Raw genomic sequence first — 21814 nt, 5'->3', positions numbered from 1 at the left:
GTGGGGTTGCTATAGAAACCTTTGAGCCAACCTGGAAGCTGAGGAAACAGTGATACCAGCGACAGAGAGCTGTTGTCACTTTTGCACATACGGTACACACATAAACATATATTCAATTACCATTTTTCATGACATGTGAGGTGTGTTTATAGAGATATGGCCACAGACAAAGTGGAAAAAAGGACACATCACACACATTAATAGATCTGTAGACACACACACTCACACCTATCTTGATGTGTCAGGTTAACTAGTGATCCCTCGTCCCTAGATGTAGTGATTCTACCAGTCAGTAAGCCCGACTGAGGCTCACTCATTACCACAGCGTACTTTTCAAAGCCCCATGCAAACCTTTGAAGTGATCATCATGCTGCTACAGATCTCTCTCCCACACTCTCCTCCTTCCTCAGTCTTACTTTCTCAAATACATATTAATAACCGTTTGAGCCCGATTCTTTCACACACCAGCAAACACACCTTGGCCTGAAGAAAATAAGTTATTATGTAAAATGATTGCGTAAGAGACCAAACTGTTTCATTATCCACTCCTTCACTATTGTGTACAAATGTATGACAACTTTTAGATCTCTATATTTCATCTTGTTGTGCAGAATTGATAATTTGTCATTACAATCAATTGTCTCAATCAACATAAATTAAAATGTCACATGTCAGACGTTCCACACCTGTTTAACATAGGCCAAGCCTGATGAGCCATTGAGCCATAATATGAAGTTACTGCTGAGAGGCAGAGGCGACTGCAGGCTAGAATTTGTGTTAAATTATTTCTAATTGATGCGACTGTCTACAGGCTCTTTACCCTTGTGTTACATCACTTGAACACAAGCTCTTGACTCGCACACTCTAAATGAGGACAACGAGAGTGGAGCAGACCACAGAAAAACAGCGATGAGAAAATTGAATATGTGCTCTGTGTTGCTCCATGCAAACAGCAAACATGACAACTGAGCGTAACAGTGAAGAGGGTCTAAACTCATCAGCACTTGGAAAAGATGTTATTAGTACTCACCAATGAGCTCTTTGTTCCTTATGTCTAGGGCCATATTTCTGAGAGCGGTGGCCACGGCACACACCACTTTGTCGTTGTCTATCCTCAGTAACTCCACCAGGATGGGAAGGCCTTTCTCTTTGCGGACAGCAGCGCGGATGTACACCGACCACTGACAGGGAGAAAGTAAGGGTAAGACAGTTACACAGTGAACAGTGGGCGGACGCCCGTACATTTACATCCTACACATAGTGAAAATTAAAGTAAGAACAACTTATGATATAGTAAAACAACAAGAAAAAGTAATTTATAAAAAACACATTGCAGTGATCTTCATAATGGGAAGAGTGTAGGAGTTTTGTGACAGTGAACAGCTTAGAATTACAATTGGGAAAAAAACAACCTGGTTTTAATTTTCCAGTCTCGCTCATCGTTCCTAACAGCTGTGATATCATTTTACTTCTTGAATGAGATAATGGGGATGCGAGGCAACCACTTGAGACAACAATTAATTTGTGTCCACAGAGCATTGCAAACAAAAGATGTGGCACCGCAACAATAACAACACTATTTTCCTACTTGCTACTGACACCTTGTTTGCCTATAAACACTGGTCAACCCTGACTGTCAGCCCATGCATTTTGCTTCCTCCGCCGTCTCATTGTTACGGTATTGACTATTTGTTTTTGTCTTTTTTTTCTCTTTTTCTAACCAGACACTGACTGTGTTTTTAGTGGAAAATGGGATGAGAGACAGATGAAGCACAATGGGCGAGGTCGTCACATGAGAGCAGCTGAGGCATTATACCATCTCACTACTGATACGCTGTGAGACGGAGAATTATATGAGCCACGGAGAAAGGTTTTGAGTTTGGAGACCACTCTATTCTCCCTCAACAACTATCAAGGTACACTTAAACGGTCCACTCGACCTTAAACGTCTGAAGCGGTGGGTCAACAGTAGAAAACCGGGGAGTTGCTGAGCATCACCCAACAATGGTCTGTCAAGGAAAGTATAATTTACCTTTGCAGAGTAAAGCTATGATTAAAGCACTGTATTGTTTTTCTTACAGACCTAAATGGGCAAACTATGGTTCATATAATCATTTTAGGAAATAATTCACCCTTGGAGGGAAATTATCACATGTCGTAGCCAAGAGCTTAGTGAGCAGAGTGTAGAGTGTGCCAGCAGTACGCCAACATAGCTTCTTTGGAAACTGTTAGCAGCCGTAATTCTCAATGCCAGGAGAGGGAGCTTGCTTAGGGGAGACACAACAAAGCGCACACACACGCACACACATACACATGCAGTGAGGCCCAAAATAGAAAATGTGATTTCCTGAAGACCACCTGCCCCCATCTCCCCCTTCATCTTCCTCTGTAGCTCTCCCTCTCTTTCTCTCTCTACTCATCTACCAATGGACGCCCCCTCTGCAACCCAGAATCAGATACCCAGAGCTCCTTCACATGTCACAACATCCCTCTTAAAGTGTGTTTGTTTTCATTTACACCAACGCTCACATCATCTTTTGACAAATGATTTTTAGATCACATAAACATCTCCCTCAACATTCCCCTGTAGTTTATTCATAACCAGCGATGTTGGATGCAGGGGTTTTGATTTCACAGTCATTCCAAGGTTACACCCTCATGCTGTCTGCCTTTTACCCTTATATACCTCCTCAAGGCTAAAGCTGCCCTCACCACCACACTCTCCAATATGAATGCTTGACTCATATATCATTACGTAGCTGCTTCTATCAGTCAGCGGCTCTTGAATGCTGCCTGCACATCCCTTGAGTGTTCAGACTAGGCGCCTTCACATCATTACAGTATTTGCATTGCTATTGAACAATATTTTGGAGCACATAAGAACATGGAATTGTGCACAAAATATTCCTAAGTCAGCAGGACGGTACAGTGAGCAGCGACATCATTATTCTGACTGATTGCTTCTTTGAGCTGTTTATCATCTGCATGGTGACATTTAAAGCAACCAGATAAGCCTTTTTATAGAACCTGAACTGAACTTTAACCAGATTATCAAGGCTGGGAAAAAAAATGCTTGCGTGCAAACAGCCAACCTGCCTTAATGCCCTTGTTGATATCTAAACCCATTTCAAAGGATAGTCGCCTGCAATGAAATTATATGTATTACTTAGGAAGATCATGCCAATTCTGATTTACATTTGCCCGTTCCTGTAAAATGATCATATCTCACAGAGAATCTTTCCTTACCATGTATTTTTCTATACACACAAGACAAATCAGCATTATGTTTTGTACTAAATCTATTCCTGTTAATGTACAACATTTATGAAGCATAAAGGAGCAGAACATTTTTTAAGTAATGATGTGCTTAACTGTCTGTAATTCAGTCATCAGACTGACACACACTTACATGCACGCATTCAAGTTTATATACACATGAAAGCCATTTGCCCTGCTGATAATGTGAATAAACCATTTTGTCTGCCTTGTACATTCATCGTCTTCTACAATAATGCAAAATGAAATGAATCTAAAAGCACAAAATATAAAACTAAAAGCAAGAGGTACAGGGACTATGTTTCAATTCAAGGAAGCTTTTCTTTCTCCTATGAAATTGATTTTTTATAACAGCTGCACAATTTTCTATTCAAACTTATTTTTCACTGTGTTATTTTGTTTATTTTCTTTTTTCTTACCTTTCTGTCCTTGCATTCAATCTTTCTATTGTGTTTATTCTGTTCTGTTACTTATCTTTCTCTCATCCACGTTAGTGGCAATGTGAAGCTTTGTTGCCTTTCACTTCTTACAGACCCTTTATAGATTTATATGGCTGGTAATCTCGATTTTATTAGCTAGAATGTCAAGGAATTGAATCATTGTGTAAGAAGGAATGAAGTTTTGGCTTGAGCAGAGGTGGCCTTTCCTCAAGAGGCCCACCTGCATGATACTGATCTGTGGCATCTGATGGTAAGGGCAGCTTTTTCATTCTCAGTTTGAGGCCAAGGTGAGAGGCACAGATACTCTCATTGATAGGATTATAACATCTGAACCATCCAACAATATCTTAGAGAGAAACAGGCATTTTATTATTGTTTCGGGAAAAGATTCAGTAAAGCCGTGCCTCTGGCTAATTTTGAATTTCAACTGCTTTCAGCTGGACTGCAACAGCAGAGCCAGCCCTGTAAATGTGAATGTCATTGACTGACTGACTGATGGATTGATGAAACTACACCATTGGTCAGCCGAATGCTGCATGACTAAGTGCTTAGGGAATGCCACTAGTCGGCTGGCTGAGCAGGAAAGGGCAACCCCATTAAACTTAGTTTATAAAAAAAATGGCACTCATATTTTATCCTCTTCTTCACCTCATGAGTCTGAATGCCTTCTCTTTATGAAGAAAAAAAAGGCACCTGATTGAGTGGAGTTATTGTTCTTGGTTCGAATATCTTTCCTCTGGTCACGTCAATATACACATCATCCTTCAGCCTCTGTTATCATGAATGGTCAATACTGGGATATGTTTGAAATACATTGCAACACCAACAGCAACAGCAACAACAGCTAGCAGGAGTGTTTATGGGTATTTAACATTAAGTGTCATTGTATGTTAATGACTCACTTCTTTACCTCTCCAAGCCTGTTGCTGCTTTGCCAGTTGTAACAGAATTGTCTGAACCTTTCAGTCAATTTTACTAGATCATACAAAAGGTTATGCAATTTAACTAGTATGTCAAAATGATGCTTCTGCCAGGGTGTTTTTTTATTTTTTAATTTATTTATCTTTTTAAGTGTGTCTTCAATGGCTTTCTCTTCTTTCAAATGTTGGTTCTCCATGGAGGCTAGTGCAAGCCACTCTGACAGCTGCAGCACTTGTCCTTGCCTCAGTACCAAAAGGCCACTCAGTTATCAGTCCCCCTGTGACTTTGGATGAGAATCTCTCCGTTTGTATTTCAATTACAGCTAACATTTGTTCTTTTGGCATAGTAACAGCTCAAAATGTTTTGAAAACCTCTTCAGGAACTATGTTTGCACCTTTTTCTAAATGGACGGATGTATTTGGTATCCTCAGGACTTCTTCAAATACCTGCAAGTCAGACATTTAGTGCAATTTCCCTCTATATGGGAAAAAAGCCTCTCACACTATGGACACATTTCTAGCTATAAATGCTACTCTAACAGGATTAATACCTGTTCTGTATTCTTTCTCTATTTCGAACTAAAGCTGCTCCTCTGTCGACCATTAGAACTGAATAGGAACAGAACCCAGATTTTAACTTTTCAGATGACTTTTGGTGTTGGAAAAATGCAACTTGTGCAAGAAGTTTTTTTCAACTTGTTTTTGTCTTTTTGGCATTCAGTAAATAAACCTTGGGAAAAAAGACAGAGAAATAAGAGGATAAACAGTTTGGGAAACTCTTTAAATCTAGCGGTTACCTTCCAACTGCCTGCAGCCAGGTTCTGCAGAGCCCCAGCTGCTCCTTCCAGGGTGTCAGGATTTGAGCATTCAGACAGTAGGGTGAGGTAGGGCTTGACGATGGTGGGGTGCCACAGCATCTGAACCCCTTTGGGAGGCTCCGCCGTGTCTGGAAAAGGGCCCACACCATCCCACTGTGAGAGAAGGAGGAGACAGATTGGGACAGATTTTTCAGGTGAACTGTTTTTGTCAGGGTGAGAGCTGAGGGAACATTGTAAACTCTTTCAGTAAAGTTTTTCTGCATTCACACAGCTTTGTACTTTACTTAACGAATGACTAAACACTGAAAACCAGAGTTTCACTGGACTTGTTGCAGAAAGATGAAAAAGTTAAAACAAGGGGGTGTGCAGTTACTCTTGAAACACCTCAGCAGTGAACTTCGAAGGGTTCATTCATTCACATTTGCTTTTGGCATTTGATTCCAATCTGATTCCACACCTGCAACATTCATGGAAGATATCTGTGGATAAGTATGCCGCTTGTGAGTATAAGTATGACTCTTGTGTCTTGGTGCTTGCATTAGGTCACAATGATTGTATGTGTATGAAAGCAAACTACATTTCCACAATGTACATCCCAACTTATAAAAATGTCAGAGACGCTGTGAGTCACTCCTGTGCACCGATTAGTAGGAAAAATAAGTGATGGAGAGGAAAGGGCAAAGCATCAACAGAAAACAGATGCAAATGAAAAGAGAGACTATGAGGTAATATTTCATCCCGGCTTTTGCTTTGAGCTGTAAACCTGAGGTTCCACAGCACTCTTCTCTCTTTACCTCCATCCTCCTCCCTTCTCTCTGAGGTTTGAACCTTTTTGTTGAGTGACTTGCCCACACCTTTTTTTATGTGATAAACCCTCAACCATCCCTCTCTCCCTCCTCTTTTATTGGTGTCTGTTTCTCTACTGCTGTTCATTTATATCTTGTCCCACTTTTCTCTCCTGTTGCTTCCTTATCTAACTCTTTTTTTGATTTGTTCCTCCCTTTCTTTCTTGTTTGCCTTCCTCCCCTTCTATTTACTCCTCTTTTCCTATTTACTTATTCTATTTCCATCCTCCCCACTCCAGTTCTCATTTTTTCCTCTTCCCTATCGACCCTCTCGTTTTCGCTCTACTGCTTCCCCTCCTCCTCGCCTTGTCTCAAGGTAAACTAGGCTAGTGCGTGTGTCTTGAGAGAGGAGCTGTGGAGTGTGTGCGCATGTGTGCATGTTTTTATCTATACAAAGATTCTCTGATCATAAAATCAAAGCATTCTTATAGTTTGAAGTCTGTAGAGGAACTACAACAAGGGGCATCATCTCTTTCACAGCAGAGCACCTTTGCTTGCTACTGTAACAGACATCCTAAATCCTAACTATGAATACAGAATGGTCATTTGCATAAAGAAATCTCTAAAGATTCAGTGTAACAAACATTTTCAATTGTATTTGTTTGAATAGGAGAAACTATTTCATATGCAGCTTCTAAGCTTTTAATTGTAAAATGTGAATTCCATACTGTCGTAGCTTTCATAAACCACTTTAGCCGCCAAATTACACCTGTTCTATTTACTAATGCAAGGAAAGTAAAACAAATTTACATTCAAGTTATATGGCCAAACAGCTGGGTATTAACACTCTTTCTCATTTATCACATGACAACACTAGAAGCTCCGGCTTTTACAGAGCAGCTGGATTACCTATAACTACAACGTGATCTGACACCAGATCTGCTATTTCAGCTGTATTTACTAATATACACTCAGAGAGAAAGTCTGAGACATCAATTCAGAGTCACTAACTCCATAACAACTTCTCTATTCTTGTTTTTCCCTCTCTCTGACTGAGGCAATGGTCTGTATCCTTGCATGTCATGCACTGCAAAAAAAACAAAAACACAATGCCCAGTGGGAAATTAAGCCAATGACTTGCACGAGTCTGGTAGACCGAAAATATATCAATCTGGGTCTCAATTATGAGTTTGATTATGCTGGTTTGGGTCCACTGACAATTATATCAGACACACTCACAACCTAGTCTGAGAGTTCTGTATGCAGGTCAGGTGTGCATTTGACGACATGAAAGCATAAGCAGAGAGAAGTCCACTTCTTTCCTCACAGTCTGAAAAAAGCATGAAAGAGTAGAGAACATCGAGGAGGGAGAAAAAGGGAATCATGGCGCTTTTATGAGAAAAGTTGAGGTTAAAAAGTGTCATTTTACAAAAAAAAGTGGCTTATGAGCAAATATATTATAGATTATTCCAATCCTTTTTAACTCTGCTTGCACAATACTCTGTGATCTGTGATTTTCATCCCCATTTTCCATTATTTACCACACATGTCCCTGTTGAGGGCAGGGCTGCCTGAACCACTCATTCTTCATTCCTGCTTCATCATGAAAGCTGACCTCTTTACTCTTTGCACCCATGTGTATATCAACAGATGAGGGAAAATGAAAGTAAAGATGTGAATAAACGAGTGGAGGAACATAACAAGTGTACATACAGTACATCCATAAGGGCTATGAGGGGGTCAGTGAATAGTTAATGCGTCATCAACTCTACAGAGGGATTTTAGAGCAGCACTCGCAATTAGTGATCATCCGACACTGATACGTATCGTTTTGCAACTCCATCCATCCGTCCATCCGACCATCCATCCATCCGTCCGTCCGTCCGTCCGTCCGTCCGTCCGTCCGTCCGTCCGTCCGTCCGTCCGTCCGTCCATCCATCCATCCATCCATCCATCCATCCATCCATCCATCCATCCATCCCACTTGTGTTCTTGTGCCCATCACCTCCTCCCTCACCTGGTCAGCTCCCTTCTTTTTCTTCTTCTTCTTGCCCCAGCAACCCGAGCTTTCTCCATCACGCCCGTTTGCGTCACAAAGCAGGCTATCCAGCTCCTCCAACCCCCCCTGCTGGCCGTGGGATGTCTCGGCAGCGAGGCGGTACGACAGGTTCCTCAGAATGCAAACACAGTTCTCTACAGTCTGGAGAGGAAGTGAGACGGGAGAGATGAAAGATGAGGTGAGGTAGGAGGAAGAGAGGGTGGGGAGAAGGAAGAGGGAGATGAAAAAAAGGGATATTAATGAATAAAGTGTGAAAGCTGAGGCAAGAGATTTGTGTTTGATGCCATTTAATGAAACAGTTCGCCTGAAAACACAGCACAAAGTCAAAGTCAAAGCATGCTAATAAAAAAAACACCCACTCTCACACTTTTACACTATGAGCCTTCCAACCCCACCCACGAGCCAGACAGATGGAGAGAGCGGAGGACAGAGAGAGGGGGAAAGAGGAGAGAAGGAAGATAATCTCATAGGTAATATGCTTTTGTATTTTGTTAGCTCTGACTTTGAAATGAGATTAGAAGAAACTCAGGTAAATGAGGAAAAATGACAAGCCCAATGTATCGTATCACACCCCATTAAACACCAAGTTTAGAGGTGAAACCACCAGGCTGGGAACATACTGTACGAGTGTGTGTGTGTGTGTGTGAGTTTCTGAATGAGACAAATCAAATTCTTACAGTGCATGTTGCCTATTCTTAGGTGTGTACTTGTGTGTACTGTGTGTCTATGGTATCACTGAAAAGTGGGAGTCATCGAGCCAATGGAGTGGAAATTAACAAAGACGACTCATCAATCTCTCTGTCTGACCGTTAGTTTACACAGAAACAACTAAGGAGTGTAATCGAACAGCCTCAAGAGACGCAACAAACAAAACAATGTCTCACTCCAGTGAGCTGCAGTCATGTCTGAAATTATATTCACATGCTATTATAGAATGATGTAGGAGAAGTTGCGTTTTATTTACAATTCACTGTGACATTTTGTATTTTGATCTGTTATTTCACACTTATTCAGTACCCTATTTTTTTTACGCTTGTGTGGTTAAAGGAATAAAAAGGTTCTTGATTTAGATTTCAAAATGATCACACGGTACTGTACTTCTATCCCAGGAAGGTCAAGGGTTGGCATCATTCACAGAACAGCAACCCCACAATGAGGAAGGGATCCAGGTTCTTTCTCTTTCTCTTTAAACTGTATGATAATCAACACAGATCAATAACAGACATTTCTGTTGCTGAAAGCTGTCGTTTTGTCTTAATGCCATTTAAGCTCACAACATACATTAATTCACCAGCGTTAAATGTCTTGATAATGCACGCTGTTAAATAACAATTTCAAATAATGTATTAAACGTTTTCATTGTATCGAATGTTTAAGTAAAATGATGTGCTTAGTGCATTAAATCTTCCACTATCATTTTAAATGACTGTATCTGTTAATTGGCTTTAAGCTGCGTGCTATTATACACTGTGCAGTCTGTTAAACTTACAGAATAATAGCAGTGATCTGTACAGAGTGTTCAATGAGAAAGTCAGCTATAAAACATAATTGTAATTTTACATATGGTGAATATCTCTCTGACCTTGTGGATTTCTGTGCGACATTAATAAGCAGCGATGACGGAGTCAAGTACTGAAGAATACAGAGAGTAATGGTGAGAGGAATTTATGTGAGCGCACTAGCAGAGACAGAATTGATTGTACAACTACATGGGCACGTAATATTCTCTAATATCATTCAAAAACCCTTTCTGCTTTCTTGCTGTATGAGACCGATGTTATAAGTAGTGGTACAATGGAGCTAATATACTGTATATTCCTCATATACCAGTATTTTCTAGTATTTGTACTGACCAGATGAGCAGGCAGTGTAAGGAGGAGGAGATCTAGGCAAAGCAGATGAGCAAGAAAAGGCAGGAAGACATACAAAATGTGCAAAATGAGCATGTGGCTAATGGGATCACCACTGCAACTGTGGCCATGAACTTGCTGGTTCACCTGCCAATCAGTCTTTGTTACTGAGCACTCCTCTGGTGACTGCAGTCAGATGGTGGAGAGGGGCGGGCGGTTAAACAGTGATTAAGGATGGCCATTTAGAAAGGCTGGGAGTCGGGGAGACCTTGAGAAGTCAGCCATCCGTAACACTGTTTATGTAGTATTGACCGGCACGCACGCACTGTGTCGCAAACACACATGCAGTATATACTATAGTATACGCCAACATGAACATGTCCTCACACATAAAAAAACAAAACACAAGTGAACATAAAACCACTCAACTTTGACTACTTGCAGAGCTAAATTGGCAGCAAGAAGTGCTGCAACACTTTAAATTTGAGGATTTAATTTGCCCTAAATAAAACATGAGCCGGAGTGAATTGAACGCTTCTTGAAAACTAAAATTCTTCTTTCTTGTTGCTGCAGTTTGCAGCGAGACGAGGTTCAGCCATTGTTTTTTTTTCTACCTCCTGTGCACTGAGAAGATTTCGAGTTTTTCAGTCATCTACTGTACAAGAGATGTGATGAGACACTTACTCTCTTGCACACTGACTTAGTATGAAAATACAAATTTACTGTATGATAATATTGCCTAGTGTGGTTTGAACAGGGCGTAAAAAGTGAATGAATTCATGCAGGCACAGTCAGTCTGAACCTCTCTCACTGTCTCACTCTCTCACTCTCTCTCTCTCTCACACACACACACACACACACACACTGACAAACACACACACCTTGCTGTCGATCTCGCTGCTACCCAGAGACGTCTGGATGACGTAGAGCAGAGCGTCTGTCAGACCATCACACTCCCGCATCCTTCGTCTCGCCTCCTCACCTGCCGAGCTTACATTCCTGCAACACACACAGAGAGATTACTGGTCAGTGTGTGTGTGTGTGTGTGTGTGTGTGTGTGTGTGTGTGTGCGTGTGTGTGTGCGTGCGTGTTTGTTCACATGTAAGGAAGCATGTGTCTGTGTGTTTGCCAAATAAATGAGAGAAAACAAATGGAGAAAGAAAGAGTTGGTGAGGAGCTAAGATAAGACAGAACAGATAAAGAAAAAAGAAAGCTTGTAAGGAGAGATGGAGCGAGAGAGAGAGACAGAGAGAGACAGAGAGAATGAGTGAGAGACAGATACTCGGAAACCTGGCAGCTCTCCCCAAACTAAACAATTGAAAAGGGAGCATTAGAAATTCTGGATACATCTCAATCTATGCCCTGAAGGCTCGCTTCAATTTAAAGCACTTGACTTGAGTCCAAAAAAAAACGAAAAAAAGAAAAGAGAAAAGAAAAATGAAAAGAAAAAAAGCTGCTTTAGTGAGGCAGTTGGTGCCTGAACTTCACAGCCAACACTCACACCAACGCTGCTTTGATAATTTGACAATATTGTTCCATTTATTATTAGCAGCTTTGCCAATACGTTGTGAGGGGAAAATATGAATATGAATTGAAGTTTAATTGAACTAGAGGTACAGGTGGGTGGTGCTGGGCTGGATTTGTTTGGGTTTCTACATGGAGACGGAGCCGTCTATGATACAGATACGCTCAGTACCAGACGATGATTCCTTTGTCTGCAGGAAATGACCCTGAACATTGTCTCAGTTGGAGATCAGTCTGAAACTAAAACTGACAACAACAAAAAAAAGCACACAAACAGCCAAGTCTTCCACTCTAATGTACAGATAGTGACACATTCAAGGAAAAACCTGAAAAATAAGTGGAGACACTGGACAATGCTTCAATCCATGGGTAATTCAGGGTCAATTCAGAGACTTGTACTGGAACAACAGCAAACTTAAACTCTTTATTTTGCTTTATAAACTTTCTATAAGAAGAAATAATGTTCACTGATGCATATATCAACAACAACAACGATTTAAGGTCACTTAACATTTCCCATCGACCAGAGAATATCAGTGGAGAGAGTGGCTCCACACAGATACATTATGCACTGTATGATTTATGTAAATTCAAAAGTAGGAAAAGGAAGATATAATTTTACCAGAGTATTATTTGTTTTCTTGCTACTATACAGACAAAAACAGGCAATTTCATGCACAGATTTCTTTCTGGAAGTTCATTTTCCAAGGACAGGTGGAGTTTAAAAGTCTGTTTAAAAAAACAAAAAGTACTCAATCCAATATAAAAGCATTCTGTATCCTTTACAAAAATCAATGTCAGGGTCAGAATCAGCAACGTGTAGTAGATGTGTGTCCGTATATGTACAAATGTACTACCTGCAGTTTTTACACTGTGTTCCAATAACTTGATAAATTTTCACAGTCGCATTCAGCAGAATCAATTCAGCTGAACAGTGACAATGGAAAGAGATAGTGATGTCCTCTAAAACTGTTGTTACTATGGGCGTAGTGACAGTTACAGAGAGTGGGTATGTATTTCTTAGGGCAGGCATGTACACTTCAGCAGTTCAGTGGATGAATGTGTAGTGGTTTTGAGGCTATTAGCTATATCTTCATGTCCATATTGAAGAACTGTGGATGAAACTGAACAGCTGAATGCAACTCTCTTACCACATGAGTGCCACTATTCATTCCAGTACTGCTGCTGAAGGTCAACCAGTTTATCACAGAGGGATCTAATCTAACATTACACAAGACTACTTTAGTAAGTGGTTGGATGCTATTTACAATCTGTCTGTCTATCTGTCAGTCAGGTTCAGGTATTTATGTTTGCTTGTCTCCAGCTCTTTGGCATCACAAATACATTATTTCAGTACAGCCAAATTCTCAATAAAGTTGTTCTCATTTACAAATTTCTACAGTTTCTATTCACTCAGGCAAAGAAACAGTATGAAACAAGATTGCATGTTAACAACCAAACCATTTTCTATCTGCTGTTAAAATCCTCATTTGAACATCACCTGACAAAATCATCATATAGACAAGTTAAAAACAAACACTATGTTGTGATTCTATTGTATCTAATTGCAAATGATGACTCAGAGAGAAAGTTAAATGTGTGTTTTCACTTACGTATAGTTTCTTGTTTAAATGCACCAAACACAGTTGTCTTTAAGTGGACAAACAGAAAAGAGATTGAGTTCTTAAAGCGCTGTGAGTTAATTTGAAAGGGGACTCCACTTCAGCACTGATGTCCCCCCTCTGCTCACACTTTACTTCCTCAGGAGCTCTCAAACCTTTACTGCTTTCAATTAACTTTCACTTGGCTGCGTCCTGTGCTACTTGGTTAAATTAATACTACACATACTGCTTGAATGTGTGCATGTGTGTGTTATACTGTACAGTATGATGTTGTATTATGCACATTTTTACTCAATTGATTATACATACATCACTGTGAGGTACTTCACAGGGTATGGTCAGCATCTTACTTTACTACAGTATAGAGAGAAACCCAATAGAACTGAACTGTAACATTTGTCTAATCAACAAAAAAACAAAACAATATTATTACAGTTATTACAGTTTTGACATGGACCAAACTTCTCCTCATCCACAGAATCTGATATCATCAGCAGTGGCCATGGTTCTGTCTATTATGGACCTGATCCAGCCAATAATGTCAACTTGTACTTAACACTGTGACCGCTGTCTTTAACATAACAACTGTGGGTGGGGTTTAATATCTCAGAGTCAGCTGTATGGCTACACATTGTCTCTCTCTTTTTTTTTATTCCTCTACTGTTGAGTGGTTGTTTAACATTAAACCTTTGTTTGAGGACAATGCAGTACCAAACCTCCATTATACTGTCTGACTGATAAGGGAGTGTGGTGCAGCAAGATCCTCTTATCAACGAGCAAAACAGAAAGAAATCAAAAGAATGAACAAACTAATTATTAAAGTTTGGCAACATGAGTTGAAAAATCTTTAAAGGTGAAATGTCAAAAAAAAACTTGAGACAGACAATGGCGGTATGAATGAGGAGGCAATGTGATGGTATAAATGGATAAGTTCATCCATCACATTGACATAATAAAGAGATCACAGCTGTTTCACTAGTCTATAAGATGAGGTTAATCATTTATTGTACTGATGAGAAAGAGAGAAAAGAGAGACAGAGGGGAGGGCACAAGAACTCAATTAAAACTTCACGTTCACTGCTCCCCGCTTCCAAGAGAAGGTCAAGTCATTTTCACCCACTTTGAATGCTAATGGGCAAACAGGCAGCGGACGGAAAACCCGCTTAGCAGAGAGACACTTCTCTGTCAAGTCGATATAAAACAACACAACAGTGAAAACACTTCACCTTGACTAATGTTTAAGCACCAAAGACAGGAGGTGGGTTGGTGAGAAAAGACAGGGTGGATATATTATTGCTTTAACACTCCTTGAATATGCCGATTTCTAGCATCAAGTTGTTGTTTTTTTTATCTGACTTTTTATCACAGGTGGGGGCAAAGGCCCCTGACGGTGCAACAGAAATGTTTCAGTGAGAGAACTTCACACAATGGGAATGCTGTGTTCTGTCAAGACAGAGTGAGTGCTTGAAAAAGGTCCTCGCCACCATTGTGTTTATAGATTGGACAATAATTTCAAGTTAATTTCAAGTTATCCAATATCACTTTGAGTGAACATATAGGGTGTTATTGTCTTGCACACACGGTTGCACCACAAAGGGCTGTATAACATATACAGAGCCTTAATTAAAGTGTGCATTACTTCTTTGCTTTCTCCTTGTCGGGGTAAAGATAAAAACACTGTGGGCCACTTTGAGGCCCTTTAAAGAAGCTCTTTTTTATGCTATAGTTGTAGCACAAAAGCAAACTGGGTTTTTTGAAGACTAGACACAACTGCTTAAGTACTTGGTTTAATCAACTGATAACCCAAATTGTATTAAAACCATCATACCAAAACAACAGGTATTCGCAATTTTATTTGGTTGGTTGTGCATTTATCTGCTCAGGTAAAGGAAATTCGCAGATTTAGTATATTACCTACCTACTCGCCAAACAACAACATTAGAGGGGAATCCACTGATGTTTGCTAAACATAATTACCGGTACATAATTATTATATTTTTATGCTCCAACATATAGAAATGATATAGGTTATAGCATGCACATAAGCACCTACATGCTGGTTTTCACTTTAATTGTAAGAGTATATATATTTGTGTGTGTGTGTGTGTGTGTGTGTGCGTGTGTGTGTGTGTGCATGAATGATGGTGACTGTGAATCTCCTTAAATTTAACTGGTAATCTCTACTGTTTAACGAGTCCATTACAGGTTTACACTTGAACCTATCAAACGTCACTCCTCATTAATTCAGTCTAACCCATTAGCCTGCATCGTTAAATAATTACCTACTGAGCAAAAAGACACAGAACTTGATTAAAGATCCCATTCAGAATTTAACAGTTGTTATTTTAGCTGCAGCGGAGTAAAAGGAAAGTGCCTTTGGTGCCAGTGCAATTTCCCGACTTTACCACAGAATGTTTGGAAAAATACACGGTGTACTAGTCAAGTAAGAATATAATTTGACATTAATGGTAATATTCAGTAAAATCTGTGTTTCTAAAATGCAATGAACAACATTTGGCTCATTCTCGTGGGAAATCTCCGGTGGAAATATGGAGAAAAAGTGTGGCATGAGCTGTCTTTCAGGAAAAACAAATTAAAATATTTATTGGAGTGCTGCTGGGCCAGAATCATTAAGAGTACAGAAGGACACAAAAATGTTTTTTTGGGAACAAATAAAAAACGAAAATAAACCGAATGAACTAATTGAAAAAAGTTAAACTCAGCCAGCTACTGTATAGGGAAGTACAATTAAAGTAAAACAAAGAGAAGATGCATCAGGTGACAAAGATAAAGTGCAGCCTCCAGCTAAAAACTCTCTGTTTTCTGAATGATGTGATCATGCGAACACAAGGTCAAAAAATCTAATGGCAAAAATATAATTTAAATTTGAGAAAGTTGAGTTGATTTGGGTGTGGTAATGCAGTTTGAGTAAAATGTGCAGTCTTTTGGGAGAACTGTATAAAAAAAAAAAAGATTGTGCAGAAATGTTTGATGTTGATGTTGTGTGTCTCCCTGCTGGTTGTATTTCTCATCAGCTGCTGTTAAGCTCAGTTAAGTATGAGCAGTCCATCATCAAAACCTTACATGTGTTATGACAAAAAAGAAAAGAAAAGAATGGTTTCTGCAAATGAGTGAGAAAATGTTGAGTAACAAGCTTCCTGGTATCTGCAGGAACTGAACTGGCAGTCATTAAAGCATGGCAGAGATTACCACACTCTTAGAAATAAGGGTTCCAAAAGGGTTCTTCTACAAGGGCTGAGGTTCTACCTGGAACCATTTGCTCAAGAAAAACACCTTCTGATTAAGCCGAAGAACCTTATATGGTTCTACTTAGCACTTCTATTTCTAACAGTGCATGGTCTCACCAATTAAAGTTTAAAAAGCTGGTCGACAGGTTATACATTTTTCATTTTACATAGATTTTTTGTGCAATTGTGCAACACCGTAACTCAGGAAATTAGCCACTGACCAATGACCATATCACACAATTCACTTTCAATAGTTGGTTTGAAGATTCATGCAACATACATGGGAAAGATGTGAACGTGAGTGAATCTCAGACAGATGGCTCTCTAATGTTGCTCAAGGAACAAATGACCACTGAGTGACTTTGTCTCAAACAGCTGGTGAGTGTGTGTATGTGTGTGTGTTGGCCAGCAGGCACAGGCAGCAGTGGGTCATCGGCAGATGGCGCACACATGCATACAAACCAATTAATATCAATGGAATAAATATGGAAACAAACTCATTTGTGACCACACACTCTGTATTCTTGATTTGTCTAATAGGTCATCCTATTGCTCACCCACATCTGTGGGTGTCTGAAAGGAAACAAATTAAAGGTGTTTATGAGTGTGTGATATTGATATGTGCAGAAACACACACACACATGAACAGCGTGTGCAGCATCAAGGCTGCACACACTGGAGAGCTCTTTCTCTCTGGCTTGGCTGTAAACCAATGACCTGCAGGGAGGTAAACGGCACTTGGACGGAGGATATGGAAACTCTGGATGTGGTATCTGGAAGGATAACACTGTGTGTGTGAGAGAGAGAGAGAGGGGGGGGGGGTGCCTATGTGTGAACAGGGAGGGAGTCTTAATGCCCAACACCCAATTTGACAACATATGTATCAGCATCATTAGCTACTTGGCCCACATATAAAACATGCACATATGAACCTTCAGTACACACATGAAATTACTCATTCTCACACTAGCACACACCCATAATGGAAACACCTGATGTCCTGACAGCAGTCCATTTCCATTACCATATGCAACTCCCCCATACCGACTGTGATTTCTAAGATTGAGTCAGTGTAATACCCCGGCTTTTCAGTGACCACAAATCTATACGCGCTCATGTATGCAGATACACGCAAAAAGCAGACGTACAGCAGGACTCACACATCAGCCATGCACATATCTTTTGTATCACACACAGGCACAGAAAACGAAGGGGTAATGAGAGAGGTGAGAGGTCTGAAATTGAGCTGGGGTACACTGGGACCTGAACACTGTGGCCTTGTGTCTTTTTAACCACCCAGAACAGATAGTGAGATAGAAAACAGCCCTGGAGAGCAGCAGAAACACCTTCATTACTCTGCGTCTCAGCTTCCCTCGCTGAGATCCCGTTAGTCTCTCCTTCCCATTGTTCACCACTTCCACATTCTCTCTGTTCTCATCTTCTCAAACTTTTAGCCATCTTTTCCTTTGCTCCGCTGTCCTCCTCCTTTACCAGCTTTTACAATTTGATCTCTAACTTCACAGAGTGGAGCAGTGCACTGACAGCATCATTTGTCTTCCCCCGCATCCGTAGAGGAACATACTCGCAAATACACGTGCACACGAATGCGCGCGCACACACACACACACACACACACACACACACACACACTAAAGTCTTATAAACACCTTAGTGAGTTAGGAAATAATAAACTTGACACAAAGTAGAAAGTCTGGAGACATCACAGGCAAAAACTGATAACTTGGTCTTAAAAGTTTAAGGTGATATATCTTGCTTTGAGATAAACAAACAACAACAATAAAACACCACAAATGATCTGAGTCTTACACTAAACAAATCTTATCAACCATTCAGAGTTGCTATTAAATTATCAACCTCAAATCACTAAGTATAGTTTTCTTGAGCCCCCAATGCATTTATACCTGCAGTTGGTAAAATACATTATCATTTCAATGGTTTATCTGAGAGTCCTCTTATTGCCACAGTACAGCGAGAGTAAATATACGTACTGTATTTATGTATGTATGGGTAAAGTTAAAATACCAAAATGGATTAGATGGGAAAATGTGTTTTTTGTTATTTCATTGAACTATTCATTCCGATCTGTCTTTCTTTTATCTTTTGTCATGGTTTAAACTTTAAAGATGACGATCCTTCACACACTGCCAAAAATAATACGAAATACTATACTATGTAGGTATTACTAAAGCTTAGACATGCGTGACATATAATGAAAAATCATTTCAGCTCATTGGGCTTTAAGAACCAGAAACATCTAGAGAAAAATTCAATTTGTCTATTGCAGATTTTTATAAATTACCTAACCCAACTAACATAAAAAACTCATTATCTGTAATGCACAAATGGCAACCTCTTCTTACTGCAAATGAGAATGAATTTTCCACATATTACACAGAGGAATAACTTCATAATCACATCTTCCTATATTCTGTAATGCTGTGCAAGTACCCAGATATGCGCTCCCATGATTTCTCTTATGAATTTAACAATTATTCTATCTAAAAAAACATTTTTGATATTTCAATGGCATTGAACAACACCTCACACTCAAACCTATGTGAATATGGACGAAAAGCTGTTTGTGACATCTTCAGAATGGATTTGAAATGCTTTTGAGAGACATTCAATAGCTGGAGATAACCAGTGGAAACAACTTGAGGGGAGCCCTGCGAAGCGGCTGAGGTGAGTTTTAATGCAGAGGCTGGTGGTGGTTGATTGAGTACACAGCTCAAAGAAAGATCCACCACCACAGCCCTCAGAGGGGTTGCTGTGTGTCTGTGTGTACATAGATGAATAAATGCAGCTTATGGGATCAAAGATCACATCTCCCCTTTTCTGTGCCACCCACATTCAAGAACACACAACCAGAATTAAAAATCACAAGGAAAATACAGTAGTGTGTTTGTGCAGGGTAATGTGTTGTGTGTGCTACATGGCTAACTGACAAATACAATAATGATTTTTCTGTAATCGTTTTTTTTTTCTTCCAAATTAACAAAGTGTTGAGGACTTGAAAGCGGATCTACCAATAATGTATTATATTAGATGTCAAATTTTCTTCTTTGTTATTATTTATTTATTTACGCTACAAATTCAGATGGGAATTGTTCAGTAAATCATATCAACAAACATTTCTACTACAAAGAGTTTGAAAACACTCTGGACTTTGATTAAAACAGTCTTCTGCCACACCTTGTCTGTGTCACTGACATATCATCTTAGGACAGTGATTTACTTATCTCTAATAACATTAAGTTTCTTCTGTTAAGGTTCCTCTGCAAACTCCATCTCTCTTGTATCACCTGAACAAATATGTGGATCAACAAAATAATCTTAGAGATTATTTTCTTCATGGTCGGTTAATTGTACACATGAACTGTCATTATCAAACATGACTGCCATTAAAAACTGGCAGTGGTATTAAATTATGTAATATTTCACAACAACACGGTATTGTTACACTGATTTATTGATGAGGGTTCAGCCTCACTGGGAAGTCACTGGCCAGCTAAGAATTATTTTGTACATGCTATCCATACATAGTATGCCCAACTCTATTTGAGTCTGGTCTTTTCACTTACTGTATGAATCCATTTGTAACATCTTCAGGTGATTTAAGTGCAAAACACACAAAATTGAAGCCTAAACTCAAAGGTGGGTGGCAACCACTTCTAGTCCTGTCCATCAAGATCTGAAATTTGAGGCTGCGGTGGACACAGGCTGGTCAAGACTGGACAGGAACACGTAGCCTGGTTTAGTGAATCTAAGCTCCTCCTGAGGCAGATGGAGGGGCAGGAATCTGGCACCAACGGCGCGACCACATGGACCCAACTTGCCTTGTGTCAACAGCCCAGGCTGGTGTAATGGTGTGGGGAGTGCTTTCTTGGCACAATTTGGGCCCCTTTATACCAATCAATGGTTGCGGTCAAACAGTTTTTGTTGCTTGGGAAGGTTCCAAACTGAGTGAAATGACCTGGAAGTATCTAAGTGGCAGCCACAACAAGAGCTGGTCCAATTCTCTCAATGCGGAAGAAAAGAGCCTCAATTCTTCCTGTCTTATTTTCTTTAGAATAGGACCATCGTTTACAGTAGGAAAGGAGACAATGCTGCCCCACAATTCCTTGGAGCAGCAACAGTTTAAAACAACACACCCTTAACAACCCTTTTACAGCAAAGGACTGACAACTGAGAAAATAGTCAGTTCTTCTCAGTATTCCCAGTACTGCAAGACTTTGTAAGACTGACTTTCTTGTAAGTGTGAGATCGTGTCAAGAGAAGTGAAGACGCTTCATGTAGGGCGATAGCTCTGTGCTCCTTGTCTATTTGGCTGATTCACACACGCAGATGTGTCCACAGACTGAAACTGACAACTGTTATTTAAAACGGCGGCATTGAAAATGAGAGTAACCTCAATGTCTCTTGACAATAAATAAAGGTTATAACAAAAAATAGGTTTTTTACTTTTTTGTATTGATATGGCCTTACAGACTTTCAGGTGACTTTCTGGGGCATAAGTTCCACTACGTGTAGGAACTGACCACAGCTATATAAAACTCCTTTTCATAAATACCATTTATTTGTGGAGTTTATCACTGTTGACTGAAACTCTCAGACTTCTGAAAATCAAATACAAAACTATGATCCACAAAGCCCCAAGTTGGCCTTCGTTATTTCAAGCTTTAACAACAAAAAGACCATATTTTATCAGCACAATGCACCAAAAGAAAGTCTTGACACACAATGTCTTCATGTGAGTGGGGGAGCTGTTACTATGGCTACCACAAGTCTCTCACACAAGTTAGTGGGAGAGAGCGCTAGAATGAATGAGTGAGGGGGAGAGAGAGAGAGAAGCAACTATTGTTTATGATTTGTGAATATATGCATATATAATCACAGCAGTGAGGACTCCAACAGACAAGATTCATTGTCACGCACAATAAAATAGTCTCATTATGGTAAATCTTCTAAATCTCAGTAGATAATATATGAATTACTCTTTTTGCACACACACACACTCGTAACTTGCACATTCACATACAGGCACAGACACACACACTGCAAACATGCACTGTGGAGCTTAATAAATCCATGGTGAATAATGCATACAGCACGTCAGGGAGAAATCAGAAACATAACAATTTGATCTATACTGTATTGCTGAGAAGAATGAGAGGGAAAGTAGGAACACATACAGTACAATATGTGTACAGTATATGGCAAACTGTTCTTTTCTAAAATAAATCAGACATCT

The 21814-nt window shown here is 39.8% G+C and overlaps 1 protein-coding gene across 4 annotated transcripts in view; it reads right to left on the bottom strand.

Annotated features, from left to right (window-relative positions):
• The window catches only part of ctnnd2a (catenin (cadherin-associated protein), delta 2a), a 247828-nt gene that overhangs the window by 39402 nt on the left and 186612 nt on the right, over positions 1-21814 (bottom strand). For all 4 annotated transcript variants that reach the window (XM_085762951.1, XM_085762953.1, XM_085762950.1 and 1 more), the window contains exons 16-19: positions 11030-11147; positions 8257-8439; positions 5434-5607; positions 1031-1181 (exon numbers count right to left, since the gene is read on the bottom strand). In XM_085762951.1, coding sequence (XP_085619077.1) covers positions 1031-1181; positions 5434-5607; positions 8257-8439; positions 11030-11147 — 626 coding nt within the window. The remainder of the gene's footprint in view (positions 1-1030; positions 1182-5433; positions 5608-8256; positions 8440-11029; positions 11148-21814) is intronic.

This window comes from Trachurus japonicus, chromosome 20 (assembly GCF_045865225.1).
Source record: "Trachurus japonicus isolate A0001 chromosome 20, Traja_1.0".
NCBI classification, from domain to species: domain Eukaryota; kingdom Metazoa; phylum Chordata; class Actinopteri; order Carangiformes; family Carangidae; genus Trachurus; species Trachurus japonicus.
This window is presented reverse-complemented; position numbering and strand designations above follow the sequence as displayed.